General features: G+C 51.1%; 3 protein-coding genes across 10 annotated transcripts; 1 reads left to right on the top strand and 2 right to left on the bottom strand.

Moving 5' to 3' along the window:
• The first annotated feature begins 3,117 nt into the window (after positions 1–3,117).
• Positions 3,118–4,365, top strand: LOC142078038 (mid1-interacting protein 1-B-like). The gene is made up of 2 exons (XM_075140555.1): positions 3,118–3,710; positions 3,980–4,365. Exon 1 carries the CDS (start codon positions 3,297–3,299, stop codon positions 3,690–3,692), a length of 396 nt encoding a protein of 131 aa, XP_074996656.1. The 5' UTR covers positions 3,118–3,296; the 3' UTR covers positions 3,693–3,710; positions 3,980–4,365.
• A 3,110-nt stretch (positions 4,366–7,475) lies between these two features.
• On the bottom strand, positions 7,476–11,753 carry NDUFC2 (NADH:ubiquinone oxidoreductase subunit C2). The gene is made up of 4 exons (XM_075140281.1): positions 11,541–11,753; positions 9,997–10,140; positions 8,912–9,090; positions 7,476–8,519 (listed from the first exon to the last, which is right to left on the bottom strand). Exons 1-3 carry the CDS (start codon positions 11,677–11,679, stop codon positions 9,041–9,043), a joined length of 333 nt encoding a protein of 110 aa, XP_074996382.1. The 5' UTR covers positions 11,680–11,753; the 3' UTR covers positions 7,476–8,519; positions 8,912–9,040.
• Positions 11,754–13,390: 1,637 nt separating this feature from the next.
• Positions 13,391–26,185, bottom strand: ALG8 (ALG8 alpha-1,3-glucosyltransferase). Of its 8 annotated transcripts, none has more exons than XM_075140272.1 (13): positions 26,073–26,185; positions 25,359–25,437; positions 23,820–24,013; positions 22,374–22,483; positions 21,345–21,412; positions 20,672–20,798; positions 19,966–20,069; positions 19,729–19,849; positions 19,293–19,432; positions 18,276–18,415; positions 16,517–16,614; positions 15,377–15,449; positions 13,391–14,034 (listed from the first exon to the last, which is right to left on the bottom strand). In XM_075140272.1, the coding sequence occupies exons 1-13, from the start codon at positions 26,183–26,185 to the stop codon at positions 13,803–13,805; spliced, it is 1,599 nt and encodes a 532-aa protein (XP_074996373.1). In that variant the 3' UTR covers positions 13,391–13,802. The 8 variants fall into 8 exon arrangements, with proteins under 8 accessions (XP_074996373.1, XP_074996379.1, XP_074996380.1 ...); XM_075140278.1 differs by having other exon boundaries at positions 13,391–14,057; positions 15,376–15,449; positions 26,073–26,177; XM_075140279.1 differs by having other exon boundaries at positions 18,276–18,381; positions 19,293–19,391; positions 26,073–26,177.
• Between the last annotated feature and the right edge of the window lie 1,270 nt (positions 26,186–27,455).

The raw sequence follows: 27,455 nt of genomic DNA, 5'->3' as shown, positions 1-27,455 counted from the left end.
TTTTATGCGGGGCCGGGGCACGTCCCTCCTCTGCCGTCCTCTGCTGTCCTCTCCTGCCAGCCCGGGCCGGGCTGGACGGCCGCGGGGCCGGGCTTGGCTCCAGCCCAGCTGGGGCTCGGCCACGCCGTGTCCCTGGCTCTGCGCAATCTTCCTGGCCCAGGCTCCCCGTGGCCTTCGCCCGAGCTGGCCGGGGGTCCCGCTGCGCCCCCAGGCCGGGAGCGGGGCGGCGAGGGGGGGAGGTGTGCGGGGCCTCTCCCGACCCGTCCCGTCTCCCCCGACACAACCGCTTCTGGGCCCCGGGAGCGCGGGGCCAGCCCTGCCCGCCAGCGCAGGCAGGCTGCAGGCAGCAGGGCTGCCGGGGCCGACACCGCTCCCCTCCTCGCTGCCACGTGCCCGCGACGTGAACCCTGCGGGGACATGGAGCAACCCCCACCCGAAACTGCTGGCCTGGAGGCGGCGGCAGCCGCCGGCGTGGAAAATCTCGCTGGGGATGCGCTGCCGCGTGGGGTCCCACTGGGGATCCGGGGGACACGGGATGGGGACAGGGATGGGACCAAACGCCCCGGTGGCAAACGCCCGCGGCACGGAGCCGTTGCTTCCCACGGGGGAGCGCGGACGGGGCCACCACCCCCCCCTGCCCCCATCCTGGGGCAGAGGCCGCATTGGGGCAATGGCGGCGCTGCCCGTCCCCACGTGTCCCTGCGGCGTGTGGCAATCGGGGAAGATTGTTCTATTTGTGGAAAGGCCACAAGGTCCCTTGTCCCTTTTGCAAGCCCTGGCGGTGGCAGCTCTCCCACCCCCCCCTCCATGTCCCAGCCAGGTGCCCACGCTGCCGCCTGTCCTCTGCCCCCCTGACCTGTCCCCTCCACCCCTCTTGTCCCTTCCAGGGCGTCCCCAGCGTTTCGGGGTGTCCTGCTGTGTGGCCCAGCACTGCACCGAGGTGGGCAGGTGCTGCTGGCCCCAGGCTCTTGGGGCACCTGGGCCACCGTGGAGCTTCCTGGAGGTGCATGGACGTCCTAGTGTCCCCCCAGGGTGGGTACGGTGGGCTGCATCCACCCTGAGGCTGGAGCTTCACCGTGGGGTTGACGCAGGACACGTTGGTCTGCAGCCACTGGTGACAGCCGTCAGCCTCTGCTGGGAGATGTCCTTCCCCCTGGGGACACGTGGGCAGGTGTCACCCCAGCCAGCCCCTGGGAGGGGGCTCGATGCCACCACTCCCTGGGACACGAAGACCCTCCCCAGGCATGTTCTCAGCCCATGGGGACATCTCTGACCCAGCATCTCGCCTCTCCCCGGGGCAGTGGGGCTGGGGACAGCCCGGGGCAGGGTTGGTCTCAGCACCCCGGGGCTGTGCCACCTCAGTCCCACGTGGGGGCCTGGGGACGCAGGAGCCAGCTGGTGCCCAACCACAGGGGTCTCCAGAAACATCGCCTTGCCCCGGGCCCCCACATCCCGCTGGGAGAGGTTGGGGGGGAGCTGCCACCGCCAGCAGCGATGGCTGGAGCAGGGGGAGAGGGGCCGGGGCTGGAGCCCGGCACGGCCACCGTGGGGCTGCGGCACGGCTGGGGCTGGGCTGAGCCGAAACGGGGCACCCAGCCCCAGGTGGGGGCCCAGGGGAGGCCGCTCAGGGGCATTGGGGCCCCTGGGAGGTGCAATGAGATCCACGGGTCTCTGCGGAACAGACCCAGCTTTCGGGCAAGCCTCCCCCCGATCTGCCATCCTCCTGGGGACCCTGTCCAGAGCCACGGCTCAGAGGGGGGAAATGCCACCACACATGTGCCCCCAAGTGTCCCCATGTTGTCCCTAGCACCTTCTGCTGTCACACCCCCCGTGACACCACCGAGAGGTGGGGGGACTGAGGTGGCACAGCCCCGGGGTGCTGAGACCAACCCTGCCCCGGGCTGTCCCCAGCCCCGCTGCCCCAGGGAGAGGCGAGATGCTGGGTCAGAGATGTCCCCACGGGCTGAGAACATGCCTGGGGAGGGTCTTCGTGTCCCAGGGAGTGGTGGCATCGAGCCCCCTCCCAGGGGCTGGCTGGGGTGACACCTGCCCACGTGTCCCCAGGGGGAAGGACATCTCCCAGCAGAGGCTGACGGCTGTCACCAGTGGCTGCAGACCAACGTGTCCTGCGTCAACCCCACGGTGAAGCTCCAGCCTCAGGGTGGATGCAGCCCACCGTACCCACCCTGGGGGGACACTAGGACGTCCATGCACCTCCAGGAAGCTCCACGGTGGCCCAGACGCCCCAAGAGCCTGGGGCCAGCAGCACCTGCCCACCTCGGTGCAGTGCTGGGCCACACAGCAGGACACCCCGAAACGCTGGGGACGCCCTGGAAGGGACAAGAGGGGTGGAGGGGACAGGTCAGGGGGGCAGAGGACAGGCGGCAGCGTGGGCACCTGGCTGGGACACGGAGGGGGGGGTGGGAGAGCTGCCACCGCCAGGGCTTGCAAAAGGGACAAGGGACCTTGTGGCCTTTCCACAAATAGAACAATCTTCCCCGATTGCCACACGCCGCAGGGACACGTGGGGACGGGCAGCGCCACCATTGCCCCAATGCGGCCTCTGCCCCAGGATGGGGGCAGGGGGGGGTGGTGGCCCCGTCCGCGCTCCCCCGTGGGAAGCAACGGCTCCGTGCCGCGGGCGTTTGCCACTGGGGCGTTTGGTCCCATCCCTGTCCCCATCCCGTGTCCCCCGGATCCCCAGTGGGACCCCACGCGGCAGCGCATCCCCAGCGAGATTTTCCACGCCGGCGGCTGCCGCCGCCTCCAGGCCAGCAGTTTCGGGTGGGGGTTGCTCCATGTCCCCGCAGGGTTCACGTCGCGCGCACATGGCAGCGAGGAGGGGAGCGGTGCCGGCCCCGGCAGCCCTGCTGCCTGCAGCCTGCCTGCGCTGGCGGGCAGGGCTGGCCCCGCGCTCCCGGGGCCCAGAAGCGGTTGTGTCGGGGGAGACGGGACGGGTCGGGAGAGGCCCCGCGCACCTCCCCCCCTCGCCGCCCCGCTCCCGGCCTGGGGGCGCAGCGGGACCCCCGGCCAGCTCGGGCGAAGGCCACGGGGAGCCTGGGCCAGGAAGATTGCGCAGAGCCAGGGACACGGCGTGGCCGAGCCCCAGCTGGGCTGGAGCCAAGCCCGGCCCCGCGGCCGTCCAGCCCGGCCCGGGCTGGCAGGAGAGGACAGCAGAGGACAGCAGAGGAGGGACGTGCCCCGGCCCCGCATAAAAAGCCCTCGGTGGGGACGGGGAGCAGGCGGCACCCCGAGAAGAGCCCGCAGCAGCGCTGTCGGAGCCTGGGAGCGGGGCCATGGAGCAGTACTTCTCGGCCACCCAGAAGATGGAGCAGGAGGTGATGTTCCCCAGCCTGCTCCGAGGGGTCTTCCCGCAGCAGGAGGGGGCGGCCCCGGCCGCGGGCGGCCACGCGGACCTCTACGAGCGCTACCAGCTCCTCAAGGCCATCAAGCCCGTGGTGGAGAAAGGCCTGGCCTCTGTCAACGACCAGAGTCAGAGCGGCGCCGACGCTGACACCTCCTCGGATGACAGTGACGCCATGGATGCCCAGCTGGAGGAGCGCCTGTCCCACCACCTGGCCGGCTTGCAGCAGGTCCTCACCCACCTCACCAGGGACACCAACGCCCTCACCCGGAGGTACAGCCAGATCCTGGAGCAGATCAGCCCCAGCGAGGGGCAGCCCAGCTGGTGACCCTGCCCCGGCCACCAGGTAAGAGCTGGGGGGATGCGGAGCCCAGGGGCACCGGGACAAGGGGTGGCCCATGTCCCCAGGAGGTCCCTCACACTGCAGAAGTGGGGAGCTCCTGGGAAGTGCCTTGAAATGGGGGCTGTCCCCTCAAATGCTGCAGATCTCCATCTCCATGCCATCCCGTCCCTCCGTGCAGAGACTCCAGGGGTTCAGGGTCTGCGGACCCGGGGCTGCTGGGCCAGGTCTCTCCCTGGGATGGCCCTCAGGGTTAAGGACAGCTGCCGTTGCAGGACGGGTGCTGGTGGCACGAAGGAGAGGACGTCCCCAACAGTGACCATCGCGGGCTCTTCCCCAGCCCTGCTCGCCCTCCCCGCACCGCGGCAGCTGATCTCCCAGCGCTGGCACCGCACGCCGGCGGCGGTTGGGACCACCGGAGAACCAGATGGTGCCTTATCCTCATAGGAAGAAGCATCTGGTCGTGCCGGGAGGTCCATCAGAAGAGCCGCACGCCCCGTGCCCTCCTCTTTATTTTCAAAGAGTGGCACGAAGGCGGCGGCATTGCACGGTGGCCCCGACCTCCGACGGTCCCCTGCGACTGCCGAGCCCTTTTCCAGCTGGTACCTGGACTCCGAGGGGCATTTTCCCCCATCTTTGCTAATAAAACAAGCCCTGCGAAGCCGCTGTCGGTGTGGTGCTTTGCCCTGGCTGGAGCCCTCGGGGAGGGCCCCGGCGCGGGGCATGGGGACGCTGGCTCTGCTGGGAGGGGACTTGCCCATGCAATGATGGGGAATTGGAAGGGATGAAGAATCACAGAGCCACGGGATGGTTTGGGTTGGAAAGGACCTTCAGAGACCATCTAGTCCAATCCCCGGCTGTGTGCAGGGACATCTTCCACGACTTCAGGTAGCTCAGGGCCCTGTCCAACCATAGGGCATCCCCAACTCCTCTGGGCAAGCTGTGTCTCACCACCCTCATCCTAAAAAATTCCGTCCTTATGTCGACAGCAACACCAGCAAAAGCTGGTGCCTGTTTTCTGGGCACAAAAGGCTGTGAACGTGCCCAACACACAGCCCAGACCTGCAACAGCGAGACGGACGCTGAGCCCCACTGCTGTGCACCCAGCGCGGAGGGAGGGAGACATCAGCCCACGCACAACACAGTCACCAGGTTCAGGGTCCTCTTCAAAGGTCTCCCCGGGGGGGTCCCACCACTGCTGGTGCCGCTCCGTGCCCCACAGCTCCCCGCGCCTTTCTCCTGCCCATCAGGGCTTCTGCCCACGAGCTGCCCCGAGTGGGGCTGGGGCTGGGGACCGGCTCCGAGGGGCAGCGGAGCTGCAGGTCTCAGCGCCTCTGGAAAGCAACCGCCCCCGGGACCCCAGACCCGTGTCTGGGATTGGGGTGCATTGGAGATCCCCATCTCCTCTCGCCTCATCAGGCCATTTCTCCCGGCGGTCGAGACCGCCTTGGCTTCGGCTTGTCCTCCCCGAGCATGGGCAGCAGGGACAGGGTCTGCAGCCACCTGTGGCCGAGCGGCCAGCCGGGGGGCCGGGGGCTCTGGAGGGGGCAGCTGGGGGCCTGGTCCACGGCCACCCCACATCTGAAAGGGTGCCAAGTTGAGCAAGGACAAGGACAGTCCTGGTGGTGTCAGGGGAGGCAGAGACATCGGCGGATCCAACAGCAGGCAGTGCCGGGGACAACACGGGGACACCTGGGGACACGAGTGGTGGCATTTTCCTCCCTCTGAGCCACGGCAGGAGACGGGCTCCCCAGGAGGGTGGTGGGTCAGGGGAAGGCTTGCCCACACGCAGAGACCCGAGGATCTCATTGCACCTCCCGTGGGCTCGGCACCGACCCCGCTCTCGCTGCTGCCGTGCTCCTCTGGGTGACTTCCCTCGTGGGTCCAAATGTCTTGCTTTTCTGGGAAGGGCAACCACGGCATCTACAAACGTGTTTGCCGAGCACCAAGTCCCCCAAAACGTGGGCAAACACAGCTCCTCCCAGCCAGCGTGAGGACTTTGGAGCAGATCTGCCCTTGTGCCGCTCCCCAACCCTGGCGAGGTTGCAGCCTTGTCTTATCCAGAAGCAGTGAAACATGAGGGGGATACTGGGAGACACTTAAGCCGTCCCCGTGGCGATGCCACCTCAAGTTGGGGCATGATGGCACAGGCTAGGGGAGAAGTGGAGCTGGAAGATGGATATAGGGTCTCCAACCTGCCTTTGGAGCTCCTCTGCCTCCGTTGAACCATGAGGAATGGAGGGACGGCGGTTCCCGGTGCGGTGAGGACCACAAAGGAGGTGATGTCCCTCTGGTGGTTTACATGGCTGGAGCTGAAGGACGGGACCTGTGTCACCTGGAGAAGATGGTTGGTCCCAGCAAGGAAGGCCTGCGGTCACCTCCAGCAATGGCTTTGGGCTTGGGCAGCGCGCTGGGCAGGTGGAGAGGCTCCTGGTGCCCCGGGGAAGTATCGTAGCGGGACATCGGGTGAAGCCCTCACCACTGCTGCTGAACATGACTGATAAGAGATGCAAGATGTTCCCAGAAGAGGCCCGTGACCTGCGACAGCTGGAAGGACACGCTGACGACTTATGGGCCACTTGCAATCCCCCAGGTCCCCCAGGTCCCCCTCTGCGAGCCACTGTCTGGCCAGCCGGCCCCGACCCCGCTGTTCCACGGGAAACTTCTGCCGGCTCCGGTTGCAGGGCATTGCATCACGCTGCCCCCGGGGATGCGCCAAGCCCCGAGGGTGCCCTGCTGCTGGCCACCGCTGCTCGACGTGGCTGATAAGAGACGCGAGGTGGTCACAGAAAAGGGCTTTGTCCTTGAAAAACCCAGCGCCGGTCCCTGGCGGGACGAGGGCAGACGGGGCAGATCAGCCCTCTCCGGCGTGGCAGGGGGATGCCGGCTCCCCGCTGCCCTGGGAAGGCTCCCGGGGCACCGGCGCTGCTGCCAGCGCCACGGGGAAATGAACTTTTCCCTTTGCATCACCCAAGCAAACCAGGATTGCGGGTTTATTTGTATCTGTTTAACGACATCTCACGAAGCAGAAAGCAGTGACCAGGGCACACAGGCTCAGTATCAGGAAGACAAGAGAAAAAGCCCAGTTTTGCCCCCAAATGTTCCATACAGAAGAAATTCCAACCCCCCTTCTCCAAGCAGGCCCACGAAGCCCTAACCACACACCGCCCCGAGCACGGGTGGGCTGCCGGCACCCGGCCCCTCCCGCAGGGCAGGTTCCTGCCCGCACCCCCCTGCCCTTGGCTTCGCGGGTGCTCTGGCCCCCGCCGTACCCCCTGCTGCTGCCTCCCGCCCCCTCGTGCAGGTGCCGGGGGGAAGCACCCCCCAATTCACACCCGCACCCCCCAGCTCTGCCTCCCTGCTTGGCCAAGTTGGGCTTGAGCCAGCAAGGTCTCCTCGGGGCAAAGGCGGCCACCAGCCTCCCGGGAGGAGGGGGAGGGAGGGGATCCTGCCCCTCTGCTCAGCCCTGGTGGGGCACAGCCGGGTGCGGGGTCCAGCCCGGGCTCCCCAGTACAGGAGAGACATGGGCATACTGGAGAGAGCCCGGTGAAGGGCACGAAGGTGGTGAAAGGGCTGAAGCATTGGCCATACGAGGAGAGGCTCGGAGGGCTGGGACTGTTCAGCCTGGAGAAGAGAAGGCTCAGGGGGATCTCACCCATGTGTACAAAGACCCAGTGGGGGACGTGGAGAAGGGGGAGCCAGGCTCCTCCCAGTGGTGCCCAGTGACGGGACGAGAGCCGATGGGCACAAACTGAAGCACAAGAAATCCCATCTGAACATAAAAACACTTTTTTTTTTTTTCCCTAAAACCGAGCATGGTCAAACTCTGTCACAGGCTGCCCAGAGCAGTGGTGGAGTCTCCATCCTCGGAGGTATCCAAAACCCAACCGGACACGGTCCCGTCGCTGACCCTGCTTGAGCAGGCGCTGGACTAGATGGTCTCCAGAGGTGCCTTCCAGCCTCTGCAACGCTGACTCTGGCTCTGTCCCTGCCTGGGGCCCCCCGTGCTGTCAGCCAGGAGCTGGCTGCAGGCTGCTCGCAGCATCCGACCGGGAGGATGCTCCACCAGGCCCGGGTGGAGGCTGGGATGCCGGCAGGGCTGCTTTCGGCAGAGTCCGACAGGCTTTGACTCCTGCTGTTGCCCCTCCAAGGTCTTTCCCTCATCCTGGGAGTGTTGATGATTCGTTTCAGCCTGACTCCTTTGTTTAAAAGTCCCTTTTGTAATTGCCTGGTCACTATTTAATCCAGCTGATGGTCATCTTCCTCCTTAACATAACCAGCTTTGGGCAGGGAGATCTTCCACTAGATCAGGGAGATCAAAGCCCCATCCAACCTCATCTTAAACACTTCAAGGGATCCACAACTTCTCTGGGCAACGTGTTCCAGCATCTTACCACCCTCATTGTAAAGAATTTCTTCCTTATGGACCCAACTGTCCCATACCTCGGCGCTGGGCTGGACGCAGGGGTGAGGCAGCGGCACCCAGAGCACGGCGAGAGGCTTCCCCAGGGAAGAGGCGCTCGAGAAAGTGCTTTGAGACGCTGCACAGAGCAGGAAGCGGCACCAAGGGCATGCGGCAGCGCAGGAGGAAGCCAGGGCAGATGCTGAAAACCGGCGTAGGAGATTGGTAATTAGACAAAAAACATTCACAACGGCAGCGGCCTCACCTGGAAGTGTTTTGACTTCCAGAGGTGCCAAACACCCTGCAGCAAAATTCAGAAGAGCTGCAGATCCTCAGCGTGTCTGGAACACGTTTGGGTTCAGTACGTGTATTCGGGAGCCGACAACCAAGGGAGAAAGTAGAAAGGTTGGATCCTGATTCCCAGGAAAGAAAAAGCAACGTCAGAATGCAAAATATAGAGGGAATTCATTAGGGAGAGCATCTGTTTTCGCTAGTGGGACAGAATTCATTTCACAGCAAGGCTTTGGCTAGGGTCTACCCAGGCTGGTCCAGAGCACGTTCAAGGGTTAGGAGAAACGCCAATGAGAAATAAAAAGGAGGAATTTACATAACTACTTTTGGGGTTTTTTTATAAGATCTATACTGCATGAACAATCTTCCATTTTCACAATTAAAATAACCGAAAAAGAGGTGAATCCAAGTTATTATCCTATCACGAATATCAGTCATCTATACATTGATACACCATAATGTAATAGAAGAACAAGTAATTAAACACTAAGTATTTAATCATAGCTTTTATTACGTGAAAGCCAGTAGTGGTTCGTTTTCCAAGCCATGGACGGTTGAACAGTGAGAGCCAGCCCGACGAAGTTCTCGGTACGGAATTAGTTCAGCAGATGCATCCTGCAACGCCTCGCCGCTGGAGAAATCCTCAGCGAACTGGATAGAAATCCTCCAAAAGCTCTCCTATCCTTTTCTTTTCTACAAGAGGCAATGGGTAGAGTTGCGAAAACCTAATCAGCATTTGAGATCGATTCTGAAGATTGTTAATATTAAGTCTTAAGGTTAACAAAGCCATCAAAATCTGGTTTTTTGCTACCGACAGCGAACTATTAGCTGGCTGCACAAACGAAATACGTAACTTCTTTTCCATAGGGCTGAACTGCAGATCCCTGTGAAGAGATCTCAACACTAACAGTTCTTTATTTTCTTTATTTCCTTCTGAAATGGCATAATGTGGATTATAATCCCACAGCCAGAGTCACCTAACTCTATTTTATTAGAAAATAGACAGTTTTCTAGACCAAAATCTGCCATTGCATTGCTGGGCTTAGTGACTATATTTAGTAAAATGCTGTTTTGCACCAAGGCTCTAAGCCAGCAAGAGCCAACGGCGCTTCAGGTTTCCTGACATTTCTATTCATTCTTTTTTCACCTGCTCTGCTTTTTTTCTGAATATTCATCACACCGTTGATGCACTGCAATTTTACAACAATAAACAATAAAATTATGATTTTACAAGAATAAACCCCATGATTTCTAATTTTCATTAGTTTCTTTGTTTCTCCTTCAGTGGCACAAGTTTGGTCTACACTTATTTTGGTTTCGTCTTTGCAATTTTTATATTAAAAAAAGCTTTTAGGAGGAAGAGTTGGTCATCAAGGCAGCCGATCAGCTCAATAAAAATATCTATTTTCATATCATAAAATCCTTAATACTGTTACAATTTAGATTGTGAATAAGCAGGAAAGAGTTAGCAGTCAGTACGACTTGCTAGAAAAGAACAGATCCTGCAAGCAACCCACCAACATCTTTACATACATCAGCCCTTACTAACTGGTACGTATGGCAGGCTGAGGTCTTTCTTAAATTACTGACTTATTATACCTGCTGCCTTAAAGTCTTCCGGGTGCTGCCTGACGTACTCAAACAACTCTCTGTCCAGTTTGGCATGTATGTACTCCGTACGCTTAGCAAGGTAATAGCCAACAAACCATCCCACGGTAGTGAAGAGGATCTGGCGGTGAACACCTGCAACAGGAAGAGAAATGTCCCCCCGTCTCAGCCCGTCTCCTGGCCCCAGGTGGGCCCCCCGCTTTCCCCAGCCCCCCCAGACACTTCGTCCCCACATGTCCCAGTTCCTCTTTCCCCACTTTGCCCCCACAGCTGGCCCCCCCCGGTCCCTACAGCACCCTCACCTGCAGACCCTGCCAGCCCCCAGAGAGGCCCCCCCTTTGCCTCAGGGCTCCTTCCCCTCCCCCCCCCCCCATCCCTCAGAAAATCACCCCAAATTCCCTCCACCCCCATATGATGCCTCCTTCCCCAGCCCCCTCAGATTACCTCCAGTCCCCCTGCCAACAGACCCCTCACTTCAGGGCTCCCTCCCCCTCACTCCTGCCCCTACAACCCTCACAGAGTCTCCCCAAATCCCACAGAGCACCCCCTTTCCCCCTCTCACTCCCCCAGCCCCTCACCTCAGGGCTGTCTCCCCTTCCCCCCACTCCTATGTCCCTCACAGTCACCCCAAATCCCACATACTCCCTTCCCCAGCCCCGTCCCACCCCCCCATCCCCTCACCTCAGGACCCCCTCCCCTTCACTCCCACCCCTATATCCCCTCAGTCACCCCAAATCCCACATACTCCCTTCCCCAGCCCCCAACCCCCTCTAACCCCCCCAGCCCCTCACCCCAGGGCTGTCTCCCCTTCCCCCCCACTCCTATATCTCTCAGAGTCACCCCAAATCCCACATATCCCCTTCAACCCCAGCTCTTTACCTCAGGGCCCCCTCCCCTTCACTGCCGCTCCTTTATCCCTCACAGTCACCCCAAATCCCACAAATCCCCTTTCCCAGCCCCCCCAATCCCCTCTGCCTCCCCATCCCTTCACCTCAGGGCCCCCTCCCCTTCACTCCCGCCCCTATATCCCCTCAGTCACCCCAAATCACACACAACCCCTTGCCCAGCCCCCCCAATCCCCTCTGCCTCCCCAGCCCCTCACCTCAGGGCCCCCTCCCCTTCACTCCCACCCCTTATCCCCCACAGTCACCCCAAATCCCTCATACTCCCTTCCTCAGCCCCACCAACCCTCTCTAACCCCCCCAGCCCCTCACCCCAGGGCTGTCTCCCCTTCCCTCCCTCCTATATCCCTCAGAGTCACCCCAAATTCCACATAGCCCCTTCAACCCCAGCCCTTTACCTCAAGGCCCCCTCCCCTTCAGTCCCACCCCTATATCCCCCTCAGTCACCCCAAATCCCACATACTCCCTTCCCCAGCCCCGTCCCACTCCCACAGCCCCTCACCCCAGGGCCCCCTCCCCTTCATTCCCACCGCTGTATCCCTCAGAGTCACCCCAAATCCCACACACACCCTTCCCCCCCCAGCCCCTCACCTCAGGGCTCTCCCCCACTTCCCCCCCCCAGCCCCGCCGCACCGGCTCGGATGACGGGGCGCTGGTTAAAGCCGTTGTCCAGCAGTGCCGCCACCCAGCCGGCCAGACCCAGCCAGACCGAGCCCTTGTTGAGGAGGGGGGGCGGCGGCAGCGACCGCGACTCGTCCGGGAGGAACACCATGGCGGCCGCCCCGCCGAAGGTGACCGGGCGGAGCGGTGCGGCAGCGCGCTCCCTCCGCCGCGCCCGCCGCCGCGCACTCGGGTTCCGCTGGACCGCCGTCCCCCTTCCCCGTTTTTAGTTATTTATCCAAAAAAAAAAAAAAACAACCCAACCCCCCAGCCCACAAACTGCCCCCCCCCAAATCGGGCGGCTTTAGCGGGCATCGGGGAGGGGGTTCCCGCAGTCCTGAACCCTCTGGGTGAAGCGGGTCAGCCCCACTGCCTGCGCAGTGCCAGGGGGGCCTGTAATTAAATTAGGGGTTTAGTTAAACACTAAAATCAAAACCAATTCCTTTTCAGAGCTCTTCCTGCCAACAGGTTAAAGACTAAGACCTACAGTGTTGTTAGGTTTTTTTTTAATTACTATAAAACTCGCCCTAAACCAGTACCAGGATTGACACAACCATTAAAAATGGCATTTGAACACACCACGGGTCGGAAGGATTCCCGGCCTCTTTCCTAAAAAAATTATTATTTCGCTTTTCTCCGCACAGGAGGAGGTTGGGCTGTTACCGCTCCTTAGCGGGAGGTGCCAAAGTTGAGGCAGGAGTCCTCGGAGGATTTCGGCTGGACTCGCAAAGGTGCTGCTGGAGGAGGGCACGGAGAGCTGTTTTTTTGGGATATCACCATTCCCCTACGCAGGACGGCACCTATAGACGGATAAATATGAGCACCGTGGATGTCCCACCCTGCGCAGAGCTTCGAGGCTTAGACCAAGGGTAGAACACAGGTGGAAGCGGCACCGAGGCCCCACCGGCAGTTGCAGCAGCTAAAAAGAGCGTGGCAAAGTAGTTATCGGAGTAGAAAAAGCAGAAACTATGAGAAAGTAATGAAAACCGGAGTGAAAAAGTCTGAAAATGAGCTCGCTGGCTGTGAAAAGTTTAAATGTACGAGCTGTTTGGTCGCCACAGAGACTAATCTACCGTCCACCCGCTGTCCTAACAAGAGCCACACTCTATTTTAACATCCAAAATATTCAAAGGACGCAAAGAACGCAACTATCCCATGAGCTATCCCCCCTGAAGGGGGTCACGTTCTTCAGCTAACATGGAAAAAAGTTCAAGAACTACTGGCAAAAAAAAAAAAAATTAAAATCTACCCCTTCTCCCCTCTCAGGTTCACGTGTCAGCGCTGCAATCCAAAGAGGCCCCCATTTCTAGAGGAAAATCTATTAGGAACAGTTACATAGGGTTTAGGAAAGTACGATGACAAACTGCATCAAGCTATAGGTAACTGTCATCTTTAAGAGCAGGCGATTCTGCAGAGGACACGACATACCCCTTCCTCAGTTTACTATAGGAACTGTGGGCACTCGGTCTTTTGTCAGGGATTCAGAGTTTTAAATGAATCGCAAATAAATACCATTTTCCAGCCACATTATGTGATGCGTTTAATGGTGTTAAAATAATACCAAATTAAGGCGCGCATCTGAAATGGGGAAACATGGTCTACAAAAATAAGTATGATCACAAGAATATAAAAAACCTCTTTGCAAAGACTCTATGAAAGGAGGAGATCAAAGAGACACGGATATATTAAGCAATTGAAATAAAGCTTCAGAAGTGGGTGTTCAAGAGTGTGACAGGGCACCTCAGGACACTACATCCTTACTTGTGCGGGTGTCCCTCAAAAAGTAGGGCTTAGAGAGGAGATAAAAAAAAAAAGGCAAGAAATGCTCAAACAAAAAATATCAAGTTTTTAATTTACATATTCCACAGAATGCAGTTACAACGCTCTCTTCTACACAGCAATCATCCCTTGTAATTTGCCACACCGATTTTTATTCAAATACAAACAGTAATGGGAAAGCCGGGCAGTTTTTCCTCGGGACAGAAGTCTGGACCTCGTTAAGCTTCACAGTTGATCCACGGCAAGTGGCGTCTCACCGCGCCCCATGTTATTGTGACGAGCGCTTCTGATCAGAGGTATCCTCGTTGGGCAGTATAGAAGTGTCGGAAGAAAAACGTCCCTCGTGGCGATGGTACGCGTACGCTGTGTCTTATCAAGAGCTGTATGTCCTTGTGACAACCCCTCACCGTGCCGGATAATCCCCCCAAACCTGGGACTGGTCCCAACACTGCGGCTTTACTCGGCCTTTTGTCTAACAGAAATTCGTTCCGTCAAGACAGAGACATAGAGTTTCAGCCAAGCGTATGTCACACCCAGAGCGCAGTACACAGAGGTCAGCAACAGAGGGACAAAAGGAAAGTGCCGTTTCCAGGAGGTCAGAGGGAATATAATTTCACAGAAGATTTCCAAAGGCACTAGTTGGACGAGGTAGATTGTTTCAAGCCAGTTAAGGAGAGGCCTCTCTCTCCTGTCAGAGGAATTAGAAAACAAAAAAAGATAGTGTTAAAATACATGACGCTAACTAAAAATAACAATTCTGTTTTTCAGCTGTCACTGGTGACCAGTGCAGAGAATATCCCCCATTAGTTCACAATAAGGCTTTAAATAAGAGTTTCAGTAGGAAAACACGTGATAGCAGAATACAGCTAATTCCCTTATCATGTTGCTTTTACACCAAGTTCCAAGATGCCCTGGAATCCAAGTAGAAATCTCAGCAGCTGCTCTGCTTCACCTCGCATCATTCCAGTGAACACCTGAACGGAGACTTCACACACACATTTGTTCCACGAAGTTGTTCTACATCCAGAGACTGGAAATGTCACATTTATCTTAACCGCTGCCCCCTTCCCCCAAGCTTTCTGTAGGATGTACGAGCCAATCTCTCTTGCAAAGGACACCGGTGGTAGGGTTTTGACTGCAGGTAGTTTACAGGGGAATTCATGTTCTTCTGGAAGGAATTTGGTTTTTTTTGGAAAGTTAGGAACAAGAAACTTGCAAAAGCTTCATCTCTAGACAGAAACTAAGCTCCTACAGAGGTTTTTAGTAAGAGCTCTTGAGACAGAATGAATTCTGGAACACAAAGGAGGGTCAAAAGAGGATCACCTAAAAAAAGCATGTGACTGAGGTAGTGAATACAGGTTTATAGCATTTCCAACAGATCCTTCACTTACAGCCCGGCTTTGCCATGAAAAGTTTGGGAAATAGGAAAGTGTTGACTACAGGATAAGGATAAGCGCTACCTTTGGTGAAGTGGCTAAGAGATCAACAGCCTCTATAAACACACAGGATGACTTGGGCAATTACACGTTCTGACAACCAAGTGTTTACAGATTTGTTGACAAATTACAGCTTGTAAATGTATGTTATTTATAACCTGCCCCTTCCACACATGAAAATACTAAGTACCACTGCAAAAAACCACAGTAGTATTTATAACTGCTAGCACAGATAAACAATCTCTAGATAACTCACTGTAATAAGTGCGCCAATATTGAATTAAATCCTCACAGGCTACAACATTACAACTTTGTGCTTTAACAGCACATCAAGCAGGTGGGGATTTACAGCCTGCTGGGACTAACTGGGTACTTGTCACAATTCAAACATAACAAGGATGTGCTGTAATAATCCTAACCTTGCCTTGCCTCCTGAGAAGAGAACAGAGGCAGCAGCATCTTTTCATGAGTAACACTTCAGTTTGATACTTCAGTATCTGTTTTCTGCACTGTTTGCCCCTTTTGACAACACTGTTCCCAGTAACAGCAGAAATAGTTTTGTTCTTGGCTTTGGGAACGAGTTTCTTTAGTTACCTGAATAGAGATTTCAACGAAGAGAAGCTATAAACAGTAAACAGCAGCATAAGCAGTATTTTAATGGGAAGTTCTGAAATACAAGGAACATAACGTACTTTTAAAATTAATTATAAAAACCTTTTGCCATACAAATTGCAGTATCTTTAAATCCTACTAGTCACACTTGCATTGCCCAACTTAATTATCTTCTCCAAACAGAACTAAATGTTTTACTGATTAGGACACCTAAAAATAAGGATAGGTATTTACTAAAGCAAACGCCAAGCATTTGCAATACACTTACTTCAATTATCTATAAACGTACTGAACACAGTAATTATAATTACAATATAATAGCACTGCAAGTAAGATTTTCCTATTAAAAAATAAATCAGAAATTACTGGGCTGGGAAGCTTAAAAAATAAATGCAACAGCCAAACCAACGCTATCTAGTTCTAGGTTGTGTGGTAGGTAAAAATTAAGTAATAGAGAAGGCAGAGGAAGTTTCTCATTTCTCAAGGCAGCAGCTTTGCTATTGCAAATAAGCAGCATCATCAGACCAAAGAGCGTGAGTGTCTGGATTTGAACTCTCCCAGAAGGGTGACAACCAGTACAGTGTCACAGTGTTGTCGTAGCTATGATGGCCCAGGGTTCAAGCGAAGCAAAAAGGGAGGCAGGGGAGGAAGGAAGGAAGGAACAGCTTTTGGTCACAAAGACAGATCTGTCCCTACACATACTGATACAACTGATGCTGCTGCATGATTTTTTTTAGTTTAAGCACATTACTGATAGCATGAAGTAAAACAGCCTGTCAGGTTTGCAGTTTCAAACTGCCTTTATCACTTTTGCTTCACATGGTTATGTCAGACAGGGGGAAGTTTCCAGAACTGTGGCAGAATGAGGGATAACAAGTATTGACTATGACAATTTTCCATCTCTGTTTCAACTTAAAGCTTACAGCTCCTCCACAGCTTTTTAAACCAATGTTTCTTTTCACTAGTTGGAGAGTTTGTATTTATGGAAACAGGCTGACATACAGCCTCTTGCAACTTTCAACTTATTACATAAAATAATCCAAAACCATTACCTGCACGTCATCTCTGGAAAAAACCCCAAAGCAGTAAGACGAAAGCACAGAAAGAAGGCAAACACTTTACCTGGCGGTGTGAACAACAATGGAAAAAGCGAGAAGTGCCCTGTGGTTGTCAGAATCAAGTAGATGCCAGCATCCTTCGCTCTCTGAACAGACAGCAGGCTAAAAATGACAAGAATTTGTTATGCTTTTGTCTTTTAGCAAAGAAACTTAATTTCAGCAAAACACTACACAATTCAAAAGAGACTGGGGAACAGGTCAAACAGTTTCACAGTTCCCCAGTCCCTCCAAAAACTGGACCTGTGATGAAGTCTCCTGCTTCCAAACCACGTGGCCTCAGAGATAAAAACGCAGGAGAAAAATCAGCCAGGAAACCCTTCCCCAGAAAACCACACACCCACTGAACACAAACATCAGAAAGGACTAGAGTTTTCTACAAATGGTTTTCTTCCTTTGGCAGCTGGCTGCCAACATTATCATTCCTACTTTTTCTTCTTCCTTTTGTTTTTCCAGTGTTAATTCGCTCCCTCACACAATTCCCACTTCAAGAGTTTAAATATCACTAAATCTCTGAACAGGAAAATACAGTTTGTAACAATAGTGGTCAGGCAGCTTATGAACAACAGCCTCACTTCTACCAAAACTGGCATTAAGTCCTTTTGGTAGAAACTGCGTACTGTTCTTGTCAAGCATAGTGCAGAAGGTTCCTTTCCTCAGTTGGTTCCTGAACAAGCCACCTAGCATTTTAAATACGAACCACAGCACTCATCAAGGCTTGAACTGCCCAGCAGTTAAAAGACTACAATATTTTTACATTTGTCCCTGCCACAGTAGATCTCTAAACTTAACTATTCAGAGAGAAAAAGAACTTAATCAACTACGCATGCTTGCCAAACTTGAGTATGACAACAGTGTCGAATGCTTCAAGACAGGCAAGCCACTTATTTTTTCTCTTCAAAAGGCAAAGTCACAAGACACACAACAAATAGGTCTTGGACTTTTCGGGTGCAATGAATGTACTGCACAAATGCAGTAATAACAGCAGGGGAAACAAACGACCCTGAGTCACATGAGTGAATTGTTTTATCAAGCCTGCTCCCAAGCTGTCACTAAGAAAAGAAGGCTTCAAGGAGAAGCTAAATGAATTCTTTCAAGCGCTGTGGGTCCACATGCAGCCTAAACTCTGAACCCCATTCTTTCATAAGCATGTTGTTTTGGGATTCGGGTTTGTTTTTTTTTTTTTGCATTATTCTAACAGCAATCAAGTGTCTGAATGAAAACACAGATTTTCTGTATACTATGCATCTTAATACAACTCAGCATTCAAAGAGACATAAAAGAGTGTATGTAGTGGGAAGGCTTGTGTGTCAAGACTCCTAAACTGATTGCTTAATCATCCCAACGCTTCTGTTGTTGTGATCATTTGTAAATTAGTACAAAGCTTTGCTGTGCCCCACAGAGCTGATATGGGAATCAGCTACTCCCAGTAAAGCTCTACTTAAAGCTTTTGTCAGTGCAAACTATCGTAAAGTATAAGCCAGCGTTAGTATGTCATAAAAGATGCTGTTTGTTTGTTTAACACCGCACCAGTTTCCTACATATGCTGTAGTAGCATCAGCACATCTCTATTGCTAAGGCTGCCACATTTTATTATGTCTGAAATTAATTTACTTGAAGCACACTAAAACTTTACAGCTTAAGGCATTCTATAAACATGCTCATTTTCTGAAATATACTGAAAACAGAGTGATCCTCGTTGAGGAATCCTCAACAAGTGGCTGCAGGTTCAGTTTGGCCAACTACTACGTATGAAATTCACTTACCTTAAAGGCAGAATAGCAAGGAGTATTGCTTTTTCATGTACGTGCCAGCCAAACATGAAGGAGCTCAACGCACAAAGAACAAGGCACTGAAGAAAGCCTCTGGGCCCTTGAGGTTTAAACCAAAGACAGAAAACAGAGGGCTAGAAACAACAGGCAAAAACAGGACTTCAGTGAAAAGTCTGGCAATCCTGAACACAAGCCATTGTCCAATGAGATTTTTTCAATGTTAATAAACACCACTGCACCCAGGTTGTGCTTGTGTGGCACAAACATTATACAGCACCGGAGGAACCGTATCTATCTGGATGCGCGAGTAAAGTCTTAAGGACCTTCACCAGCATAACAGGAGGGAAAAAGACTGAAAGACTACAGCCAACTCCCTGTTACTTGTGTTGCAAGAACTGTCTTTGAATCCATGCCACTAAACTCATTCTATCAAAGTTACTACATAAAGGTGTTGAAACAAAGATTTCCAGTTAAAGGCTAGTTGCTCATTAGAGTGAAAAAGAGTCTGTATCCAGGTAATTACTTATTGAACCTTCAATTCTTTGCTTGTCACGTGAAGAACACTACGCTTACCTGTAGGTCATGCTGTCAGGAACACCGTAAGCTGCCCAAACAGTTCCATCAGTATCTCTACTCACATCCTAGTTCAACTAATTTTTATTATAAAAGGTTACTACTAGCTCAGCACGCACAGTGGTTTTGATCCAAGATTACTTTTAATCTCTTAACTGTTCTAGAGTTGTCACAGGCCATAATTTTAGCCACACTTGAAGAAAGTAATATTGCGTATCAAGAAAGATATTAATTCCACATTTATCCTAATAACTGTGGGGTTTTTTTGTTTTTGTGGTTTTTTTTGTTTGTGTTTTTTTTTTTTTTTAAAAAAAAAAAAAAAAAAGAAACACTTATTTGTTGCCCTGGAATTAAAATTCATGTGAAGTGCATGCTAATCAAATAAAATCTACAGGAGACAAAACACATCAAGTTTCCAAAAATATTATTTGTTCTTACCAATATAGATATGAAAGTACAGATTAACGTTGCCAGTGGAGTCACAGAAGGGAGGACAGTATGCTGAAATTCTTGAACCAGCCCTCCTGTCATGGAGGCTTTAGGAATTTTTGTGGGATCAAGAAAATTACACTTTAAACCTGAAAACAAAAGATAAAAAAAGCACAAACTGATAAATGTTAACAAAGTAAATGAAGCAGCTGAACTAAGTACATGGCCAAGTTTTTTCTTTTTTAAAAGACAGCAGAGGCGGAAGACTGATTTCTTAACTACTGTTGGAAACTTATCATGCACTGGATTATGCAGACAATCAGATGATTTAAGGCAATCTGAAAAATGTAATTTACTACCTACATTTCAAATGGGAAAGGAAGACTAAAATCCAGAGAGCTCTACCTGCAAATAGGCATCAAATAGCAAGATTAGCATACTGTACCAAAAATTGTTAGTGCTTTATCCACGGCATTGTACAAAGCCCAGAAGTTAGGGGCCCAATAAGCATGGCAGAGGCCTCGCTTGAAAGGAAAAAGCCGTGAAATGACTTGAGGCAGCTGGCCCTACAGAAAAGAAAAAACAAGAAAGAAATGATTTCTTTAGATGAGACATGGTTTATATTTTTATAACACAATTTTCTAACAGTTCAGGGGAATAACAGGTAAAAAGAGGTTGTTACCAATACTATGAAGGGGCCCAATGAAAGAGCAGAAACAAGACAGACAATCAATCCCAGAAGAGTTACATGAAGAAAGCTGAAACTTCTCCACTTCAGGGATCCATCTACAAGAAGCAAACAGGTTATGAAAACAGTTACTGTGGCAAGTGGAGAAGGAGACAAAGCACTCCACTCCAACAGTGAATTGCTAGCACTTATCTAAAAGAAGCACATAGCCTTTTATGTCAATACATCCAATTGCTTCCTTCAACAGTTAGTTTGCATTTACTTTTTCCACATTGCAGCTCCTGCATTATACCACCTTTCAGTATTTTCTCTTTCAAGAGAAGTACCTTCTCTGTTCACGTGAGGAGTATCAGACTCATTTCAGTGCTAAGAAGTGGAGAGAAACTTAAAAGATTTTGGAATAGCTTCTGATGCTATCTAATCCTTTCATATCCAGAGTAATTTTTATGGCTTCAAACTGCCACCTGCAGCTTGTTCATGTTGGTTTTTCTTAATAAAGAACTCCCTAGAAACATGAATTTTACGAAAACAAACAAATTTCAAAGATCTTTAAAGACCTTACTAACTCTGCTACCCAAGCAGAATATGCGTTTGACCCAAAGCCATTTCGTTCCAACAGTATCTGCATGTCTTAAGTCTTCCCCAGGCCCCGCTAATTAACACAATCCCCCAAAAGCGAGCGAGGAAAAACCCATCTTACCTGCATTATTTGCAGTAAAACAATAGGATCGCAACAAATAAATGCCATATGCTGGGGCCACATACATGTAGATGTGTTTGAAATGCAGAAGAACAGCAAAAAGAAAAGCGCCCTCCAAGTATCTTTTCTGAAGGAAGAACAAAACAAAATTCAAGTTTTTTCTACTTGTTCTCCCTTTGTACTAACTTTTAATGGTCCTCCGTGGTACCCCTAAGGTGACAGGACATTTATCAGAGGCATAAAAACAAATGAGTATTTACTTCAAATTACAAACTCAGTAGTGTTATGCACAACAGTTATAGAGGAGGAAACTATATCGTCACACAATATTTGGAAAACTGGGATAGGCCTCACCTCCCCACAGCTTCAGAAGAATGTTTTCTGAGGACTGGCGACTTGGAAGAAGATAAGATGGCAGGAAACCATGCCACATTGCTCAGGTATAACACAGAATTTAGCTTTCTCACAGGGAACTGCAATACTGCAGCATCAGCAAGCAATTACGGTGAGTTTCCAGTACTTCCCCCCAAACTCAACAAATAATTAGACACCCAGCTTAGTATACCTCAACTTCCAGCCACTCTCAATCATTTCATTGGGCTGCTCATATTGAAGGTAATGAATGCACCTAAAATACACATGATGACAACAGGAAAGAGCCACTCAAGTTTACCTGACATAGTCGGGCAACAGAAAGAAGCATCAGCCCAAACAGAAAGCCATTGTACTGAAAGTGAATATCTGAATTGGAGTCAAGAAAATTACAAAGTAAGCTATCACTACTATCAGTTTTCTGGGAAGACTCAAACATATAAACAATAAATTCAAATTAAAATGGAACTTAAATCAAAAAAGCAGCCTTAAATTCAGTCCAAATAGACATGAAGTCATTACTTAACCATACCCATAAGCACAGACACAAAATCTGCTAATACCAGTACATTATCTTGATGAAACGAAGCATAACAATCCGACCACGTATGTATCATGCAACTCATATGATATAAACCAGAACAAATAAAAGATTAATTCTCCACTTTTTGAATTTTTAAATATTAGTTTCTGCCTCGCATTGGTTAATGGATGGAGATGGCAGCCCTCACTTATCACTTGCCACCTGTAAGCAGGCAACTTAAACAAGGACTGGGACAGACAAAACTAGTCCCTCCCATAAAAGAATTACTGTTGTTTCCCCCCGCTCTGTTCCCTCCTCAGCTAGATCAATGCACTTTATGTCAAAACTGACTCACAATAATTGGACTTTCCAGGGGTGTTTTTACATCCTCTTTAAAAAAAACTTGCTAACTCTCATGTAACATGAATGAATTGAATACAGCCTGAACATACAGCACTTGTAAAGATTTTCCTTGCCATGGGATAAACCTAGAACCACACCCAGGGCAAAGGAGACTCTCTGCTAATACTTCTGTAGGCAGGCAGAGGAGGAGCAGCCAGCAGGAACAGGCGTGCTGCTGCCAGACTGGTCCTCCTGCAGTTCTGGTAAATCAGACCAAAAACTGAACAATTTCCATTTTGCCAAACAAGAATTCTGATGAAAACATGAAGTTATTCAACTAACCCCAGAAACACAAACAGCAGTGTTTCTTGCTGTGACAGTAATAATAATATTCATGGGTTTGTACCACACACTGTAACATATTAAAAAAACTCACAAACAGCCTGCCACGGTTTGAAAGGATACGATCCACAATTAACAACCCAAAATTCCACAAGAGCAGAACAGCAAGAATAAATGTTGGTTTTTCCAGGATATCCTTTGCAGTTCGTTTCCCATTTACACATCTGCAGCACCTGAACAAGCGCAGAAGAAACAGAAGTCTTAATTGAAACCGCCAACAACAACGCTGTTGCTTTTAAGAGTTGAAAAGCACACTTAACCTGAAGGAAAACATTTTATTAGGATGGAAAACAATGATAAAATTCTTACTAAATTCATCGAGAAGACAGTGTTATGAATAAAGTTTAGTAAAAAAAGGATTTTAAATTTCAATAGCTGCAGTACGTTCCACATGCTAAAGCTTATGCTCAGTAACTTAGTCTCAGGTTCTAGTCTCACATTCAATAATAACCATATAGTCATCATAACCCGTTTGCTATCAACTTCTCATGACTGACCAACGTATTGCTACATTTGGGGACAATGTACCAAGTTGTATTTAAGGTCCTCAGTTGGACATTAACCTCTTCCTGGCTCCCCCCCAATATTATGAGCTATTTCTGTTGGTTAAAAACATCTTATTACTTCTCAGTGTGAAGCCATATGGTCCATATTATTTTTGAAGGTAAGGTTAGATCAGATTAAAAAGTCGTGGATGATTTGTGTTGAAATACTATTAGTAGAGCCATTTTAAGAAAGCCACCTCATTCATGCCTCTTTGAGTCAAAACAATAAAAGGAAAAAAGTTACAATGCAAAGCTAGCCTGTTTCAAATAAAGTAAATAAAGGAGCTTAGGTAGTGCTCCAATGCAGCACAGAACTTTCTACCCAGATTTTGAGCAGATAAAATAAAATGAGGGAAGAGCGTTACAGCCAAATCATTAAGGTAGGCAACATAATTCTCAAAACATCTCCCCCCCTCTACTCTTTAGGTGTAAGATAAACACTTCTTCACAAAGTCAGGGCACACTGAAAACACACAATGTTAATATTGTTAAATTAGACCTGGAATAATCAGTTTATCATGAAGAATACCAAAAACACTGGAGTGACTTCGCATATTTGATGATACTGGCATTTTGTCACAAGTTTCCTTTATGCTTCTACTCTAGAAGAACAGAGTAATAAGAAAAGTTACAGGAAAAAACAGTTGGGTGCACCTAAGCTGTCCTGCAGCTCCTACAAAATGAACTCAGCGACAGAAACAAAATACCTGTAACATGTGAAAGAGCAGCTAATGTCTGAATGCGTACAAATCTGACCGCATGTACAGCAACAGCATCTCCAAGAACAACAAAAAGTTATCTTGTGTTTAGCAGCATGTTCCAAATTTCTCCTTGAATAGGTTAAAGCAACTTTGGTATTTCCACGCATTTACAAGCTTATTTGTACAAATTTGTTTTTACTGTAGAAAAAGTCCATATATTAGTGACTACCCACTGTCCCTAAAATTAGAACATTAAGACTTACTCACGAACTGCATATATGAAAAGGATATCTGTAAAGATGACAGAAAATCTTTGGAAGAAGATGGTTGCGCGACTGGTGTAATTTAGATTTTCGATAACCAACATCTTGGGGTCAAAGTACTTGGCAACATGTGAAAGTGCATATTCAAACCAAGCAAAAAATGGTGGATAATCCAGGGTCCATTCCGAAGTTGCCTAAAGGCAAAATGAGATTAAATAATTTAACACAATTCACACTGTTTACAGTCCTTCAGGTACAGTTCATCACAGCAAATCAGTTGATGTATTTTATCTCAGTAGCCTCTATTTAACAGAAACTACTTCACAATAAAGTAGCCAGCAGTATGGGTGCTGAATATGATTTGAGCTGTTTTTCTGTAGCAGTGGTAGAGGGATGGGACATCTCTTGATTAGTAGAAAGAGATTAAACAACATTTTGTGTATCTGCACCTAACCGATATATAATTGCCTGTTCTTTATAGATAAACTCACAGTAATAGGGCCAATATTAAAAAAACTCAGTAAAATAGCTCACAGTGAATATTTGTCTGCATTAGAGGAATCACCAGCACAATCAGCCTTGTTATGGTCTCAAAATTATTTTTACTCATTAGTCAACAAGTCTTAATTCTAATAAGACCTTACCAAGATCAAATAGTATTATTTGATCTTTTTCCGTAAGGACAGTTATTATGTCCTGACCAATGATTAACTCTTTGGCTGTGGAAACAGGAGAGGAGGAAGCAGGAACAGAGCAGGTTGGGATGGGGTATATTTGTCAGAGTGGTTTTCCCAAATGCTTATGTTATGCTGCCGAAAGACATCCTATGCTTTGGCAGCGGGATCACGCTGGCATCGCAGAAATTTGTTTTACAAATCACTGTATTGGATCAGCCTGTCAGAAAGTTCTGACCCGCACAAATAATTTACTCCTGGATACAGAGTTCCCAGACGCTTATGTGGAGGAGTACTAGAGACTATGATTTTTATCCCAGGAGATATTGTGAGATATATTAAAACCTGATTGTGTAGGCTGAGTCTATCATCAACTTAAAGGTGATTCATCTGGATTAAAATCAATGCGTGCTCGTAGTGCACCAGCAGAGGCTCAAAAATTTAATACAGTGATTGATTTAATAATGTATATACCCATTTATATGATTCGTTCTTTATCGTGATAACTGTGTATCATTAATGTCAAGAGCAAAGAGAGCAGCAATTCAAGACTCCCATGCAACTTGCTCCTGTGTTACACAGCCTTTCTAATAACCCATGTGCCTTAATTGTCTTTTCCATTTCGCCTTCATAAGTACTAGCAGCTTCCCCAAACACTTCTCAAATTTTTTAACCAAAAGCTACACAGGGCCAACAAATCGTGATTGATATGTTTTTGAACCACTGCTATACAGCTGCCAGCTATCAGTATCCATGACATACTTTCTGCAAATAAAAGCCTTTCTCCTCTAGCATTCATATAGGCTGACATACCCAATATGCCTATAATTTATATACTGCTAAAAAACCCCAAACATGTACTTACTTCATAGTACCACTGAGAGAGGGGCAAGTTGTGAGTGATGGCAAGCCAATTCCTATGTACTTCAAAATCTGTGGAATAACTACAGAAGTTTTATATTAAGAGTCACATGCACGCACTTAAAGGAGAAACATTTCAGAGCCCATCACCGCAGGTAGATAAAAAGGAAGCCTATATTGATCAGCTCTAGGGCAAGACTTTGATCAAGTAACTCAAACAGCAACAAAGATGCTGCGTGAACTTTGTGTCAAGGACATATACAGGCGTCTATAGGACAAGAATTATTTGTAGCTCAGCCTTCTCTAACAATTAATGCCGAAATTCCAGGTTCTGACTGACTTTTTAAGATCAATTTTTTTTTTTGAGGGGAAAAAACCTACAGTGTCTTTTAAAGATAAAAAGCGTCATTGTTTCAGCACATTTAGCAACAGCCAGCCGGAATGGGCAGTAAGCGCCTTCAGACACAAAAGCAAAGCGATTTCACGGCGCCGAGAGGACGAGGAGCCACCGCCATCCAGTACTACCCCGCTCCCCACAAGCACCCGAAGGAAATAAGGACCTTCAGGACATCAGGGCCCCCTCAGAAACGGCGGCACCACGCCGGCCCGTGCCCCCCTCCCCATCCCCGGCCGCCCTGAGAGGCGGTAGAAGCCAACCGCTGCCCCAGGGGGCTGACAGGCCGTACCGACCCCCCCCATCCCTGGGGAAGCTTCTTACTAAGCGGGGATGAGGAGGCACTTGAGGAAGGAGACGCCGAGCGCCAGGGCGCGGAACCAGCTCCGGCCGCCCGCCGCCATGGCACGCCGCGCGCTGACAGACCCGCCGCGCATGCGCAGTGGCGGGGGCGGCGGCCGCCCGCCGGCACGGTTTAAAGCGCACGGCCCCGCCCGCGGTAGCGGGTGCGCATGCGCTGCGCTGCCCACCCTGTGGCCGCGGCCTCAGGCGCGGCACTGCGCATGCGCGGGAGCGGGGTGGGGTGGGGCAGGTGCTGTGGGCGGGGCTTGGATGGGGTGGGTGGGTCGGGTTGGGGGTTCAGGGGTGGGGTGGGGTGGGGCCTGGGAGATGTGGGGTTGGGTGGTGTGGGACCACCAGTGGGGTTGGGTGGTGTTGGGCCTGGGTGATGTGGGGTTGGGTGGTGTGGGACCACCAGTGGGGTTGGGTGGTGTTGGGCCTGGGTGATGTGGGGTTGGGTGGTGTGGGACCACCAATGGGGTTGGGTGGTGTGGAGCCCGGGAGATGTGGGGTTGGGTGGTGTGGGACCACCAGTGGGGTTAGGTGGTGTGGAGCCCAGGAGATGTGGGGTTGAGTGGTGTGGGACCACCAGTGGGGTTGGGTGGTGTTGGGCCTGGGTGATGTGGGGTTGGGTGGTGTGGGACCACCAGTGGGGTTGGGTGGTGTTGGGCCTGGGTGATGTGGGGTTGGGTGGTGTGGGACCACCAATGGGGTTGGGTGGTGTGGAGCCTGGGAGATGTGGGGTTGGGTGGTGTGGGACCACCAGTGGGGTTAGGTGGTGTGGGGCCCAGGAGATGTGGGGTTGAGTGGTGTGGGACCACCAGTGGGGTTGGGTGGTGTTGGGCCTGGGTGATGTGGGGTTGGGTAGTATGGGGCCAGCAGTGGGGTTGGGTGGTGTGGGACCACCAGTGAGGTGGGGTGGTGTGGAGCCTGGGAGATGTGGGGTTGGGTGGTGTGGGACCACCAGTGGGGTTGGGTGGTATGGGGCCTGGGTGATGTGGGGTTGGGTAGTATGGGGCCAGCAGTGGGGTTGGGTGGTGTTGGGCCTGGGTGATGTGGGGTTGGGTGGTATGGGGCCTGGGTGATGTGGGGTTGGGTGGTATGGGGTTGAGTGCCTGTGGGACCAGGTATGGAGTTGGGTGGTGTGGGGCTGGGGTGATGTGGGGTTGGGTGGTGTGGGACCACCAGTGGGCTTGGGTGGCTGTGGGACCAGATATGGACTTGGGTGGTGTTGGGCCTGGGTCGTGTGGAGTTGGGTGGTGTGGGGCCAGCAGTGGGGTTGGATGGTGTGTGGCCTGGGTGATGTGGGATTGGGTGGTGTGGGGCCACCAGTAGGGTTGGGTGGCTGTGGGACCAGGTATGGAGTTG

This window comes from Calonectris borealis, chromosome 1 (genome assembly GCF_964195595.1).
Source record: "Calonectris borealis chromosome 1, bCalBor7.hap1.2, whole genome shotgun sequence".
NCBI classification, from domain to species: domain Eukaryota; kingdom Metazoa; phylum Chordata; class Aves; order Procellariiformes; family Procellariidae; genus Calonectris; species Calonectris borealis.
This window is presented reverse-complemented; position numbering and strand designations above follow the sequence as displayed.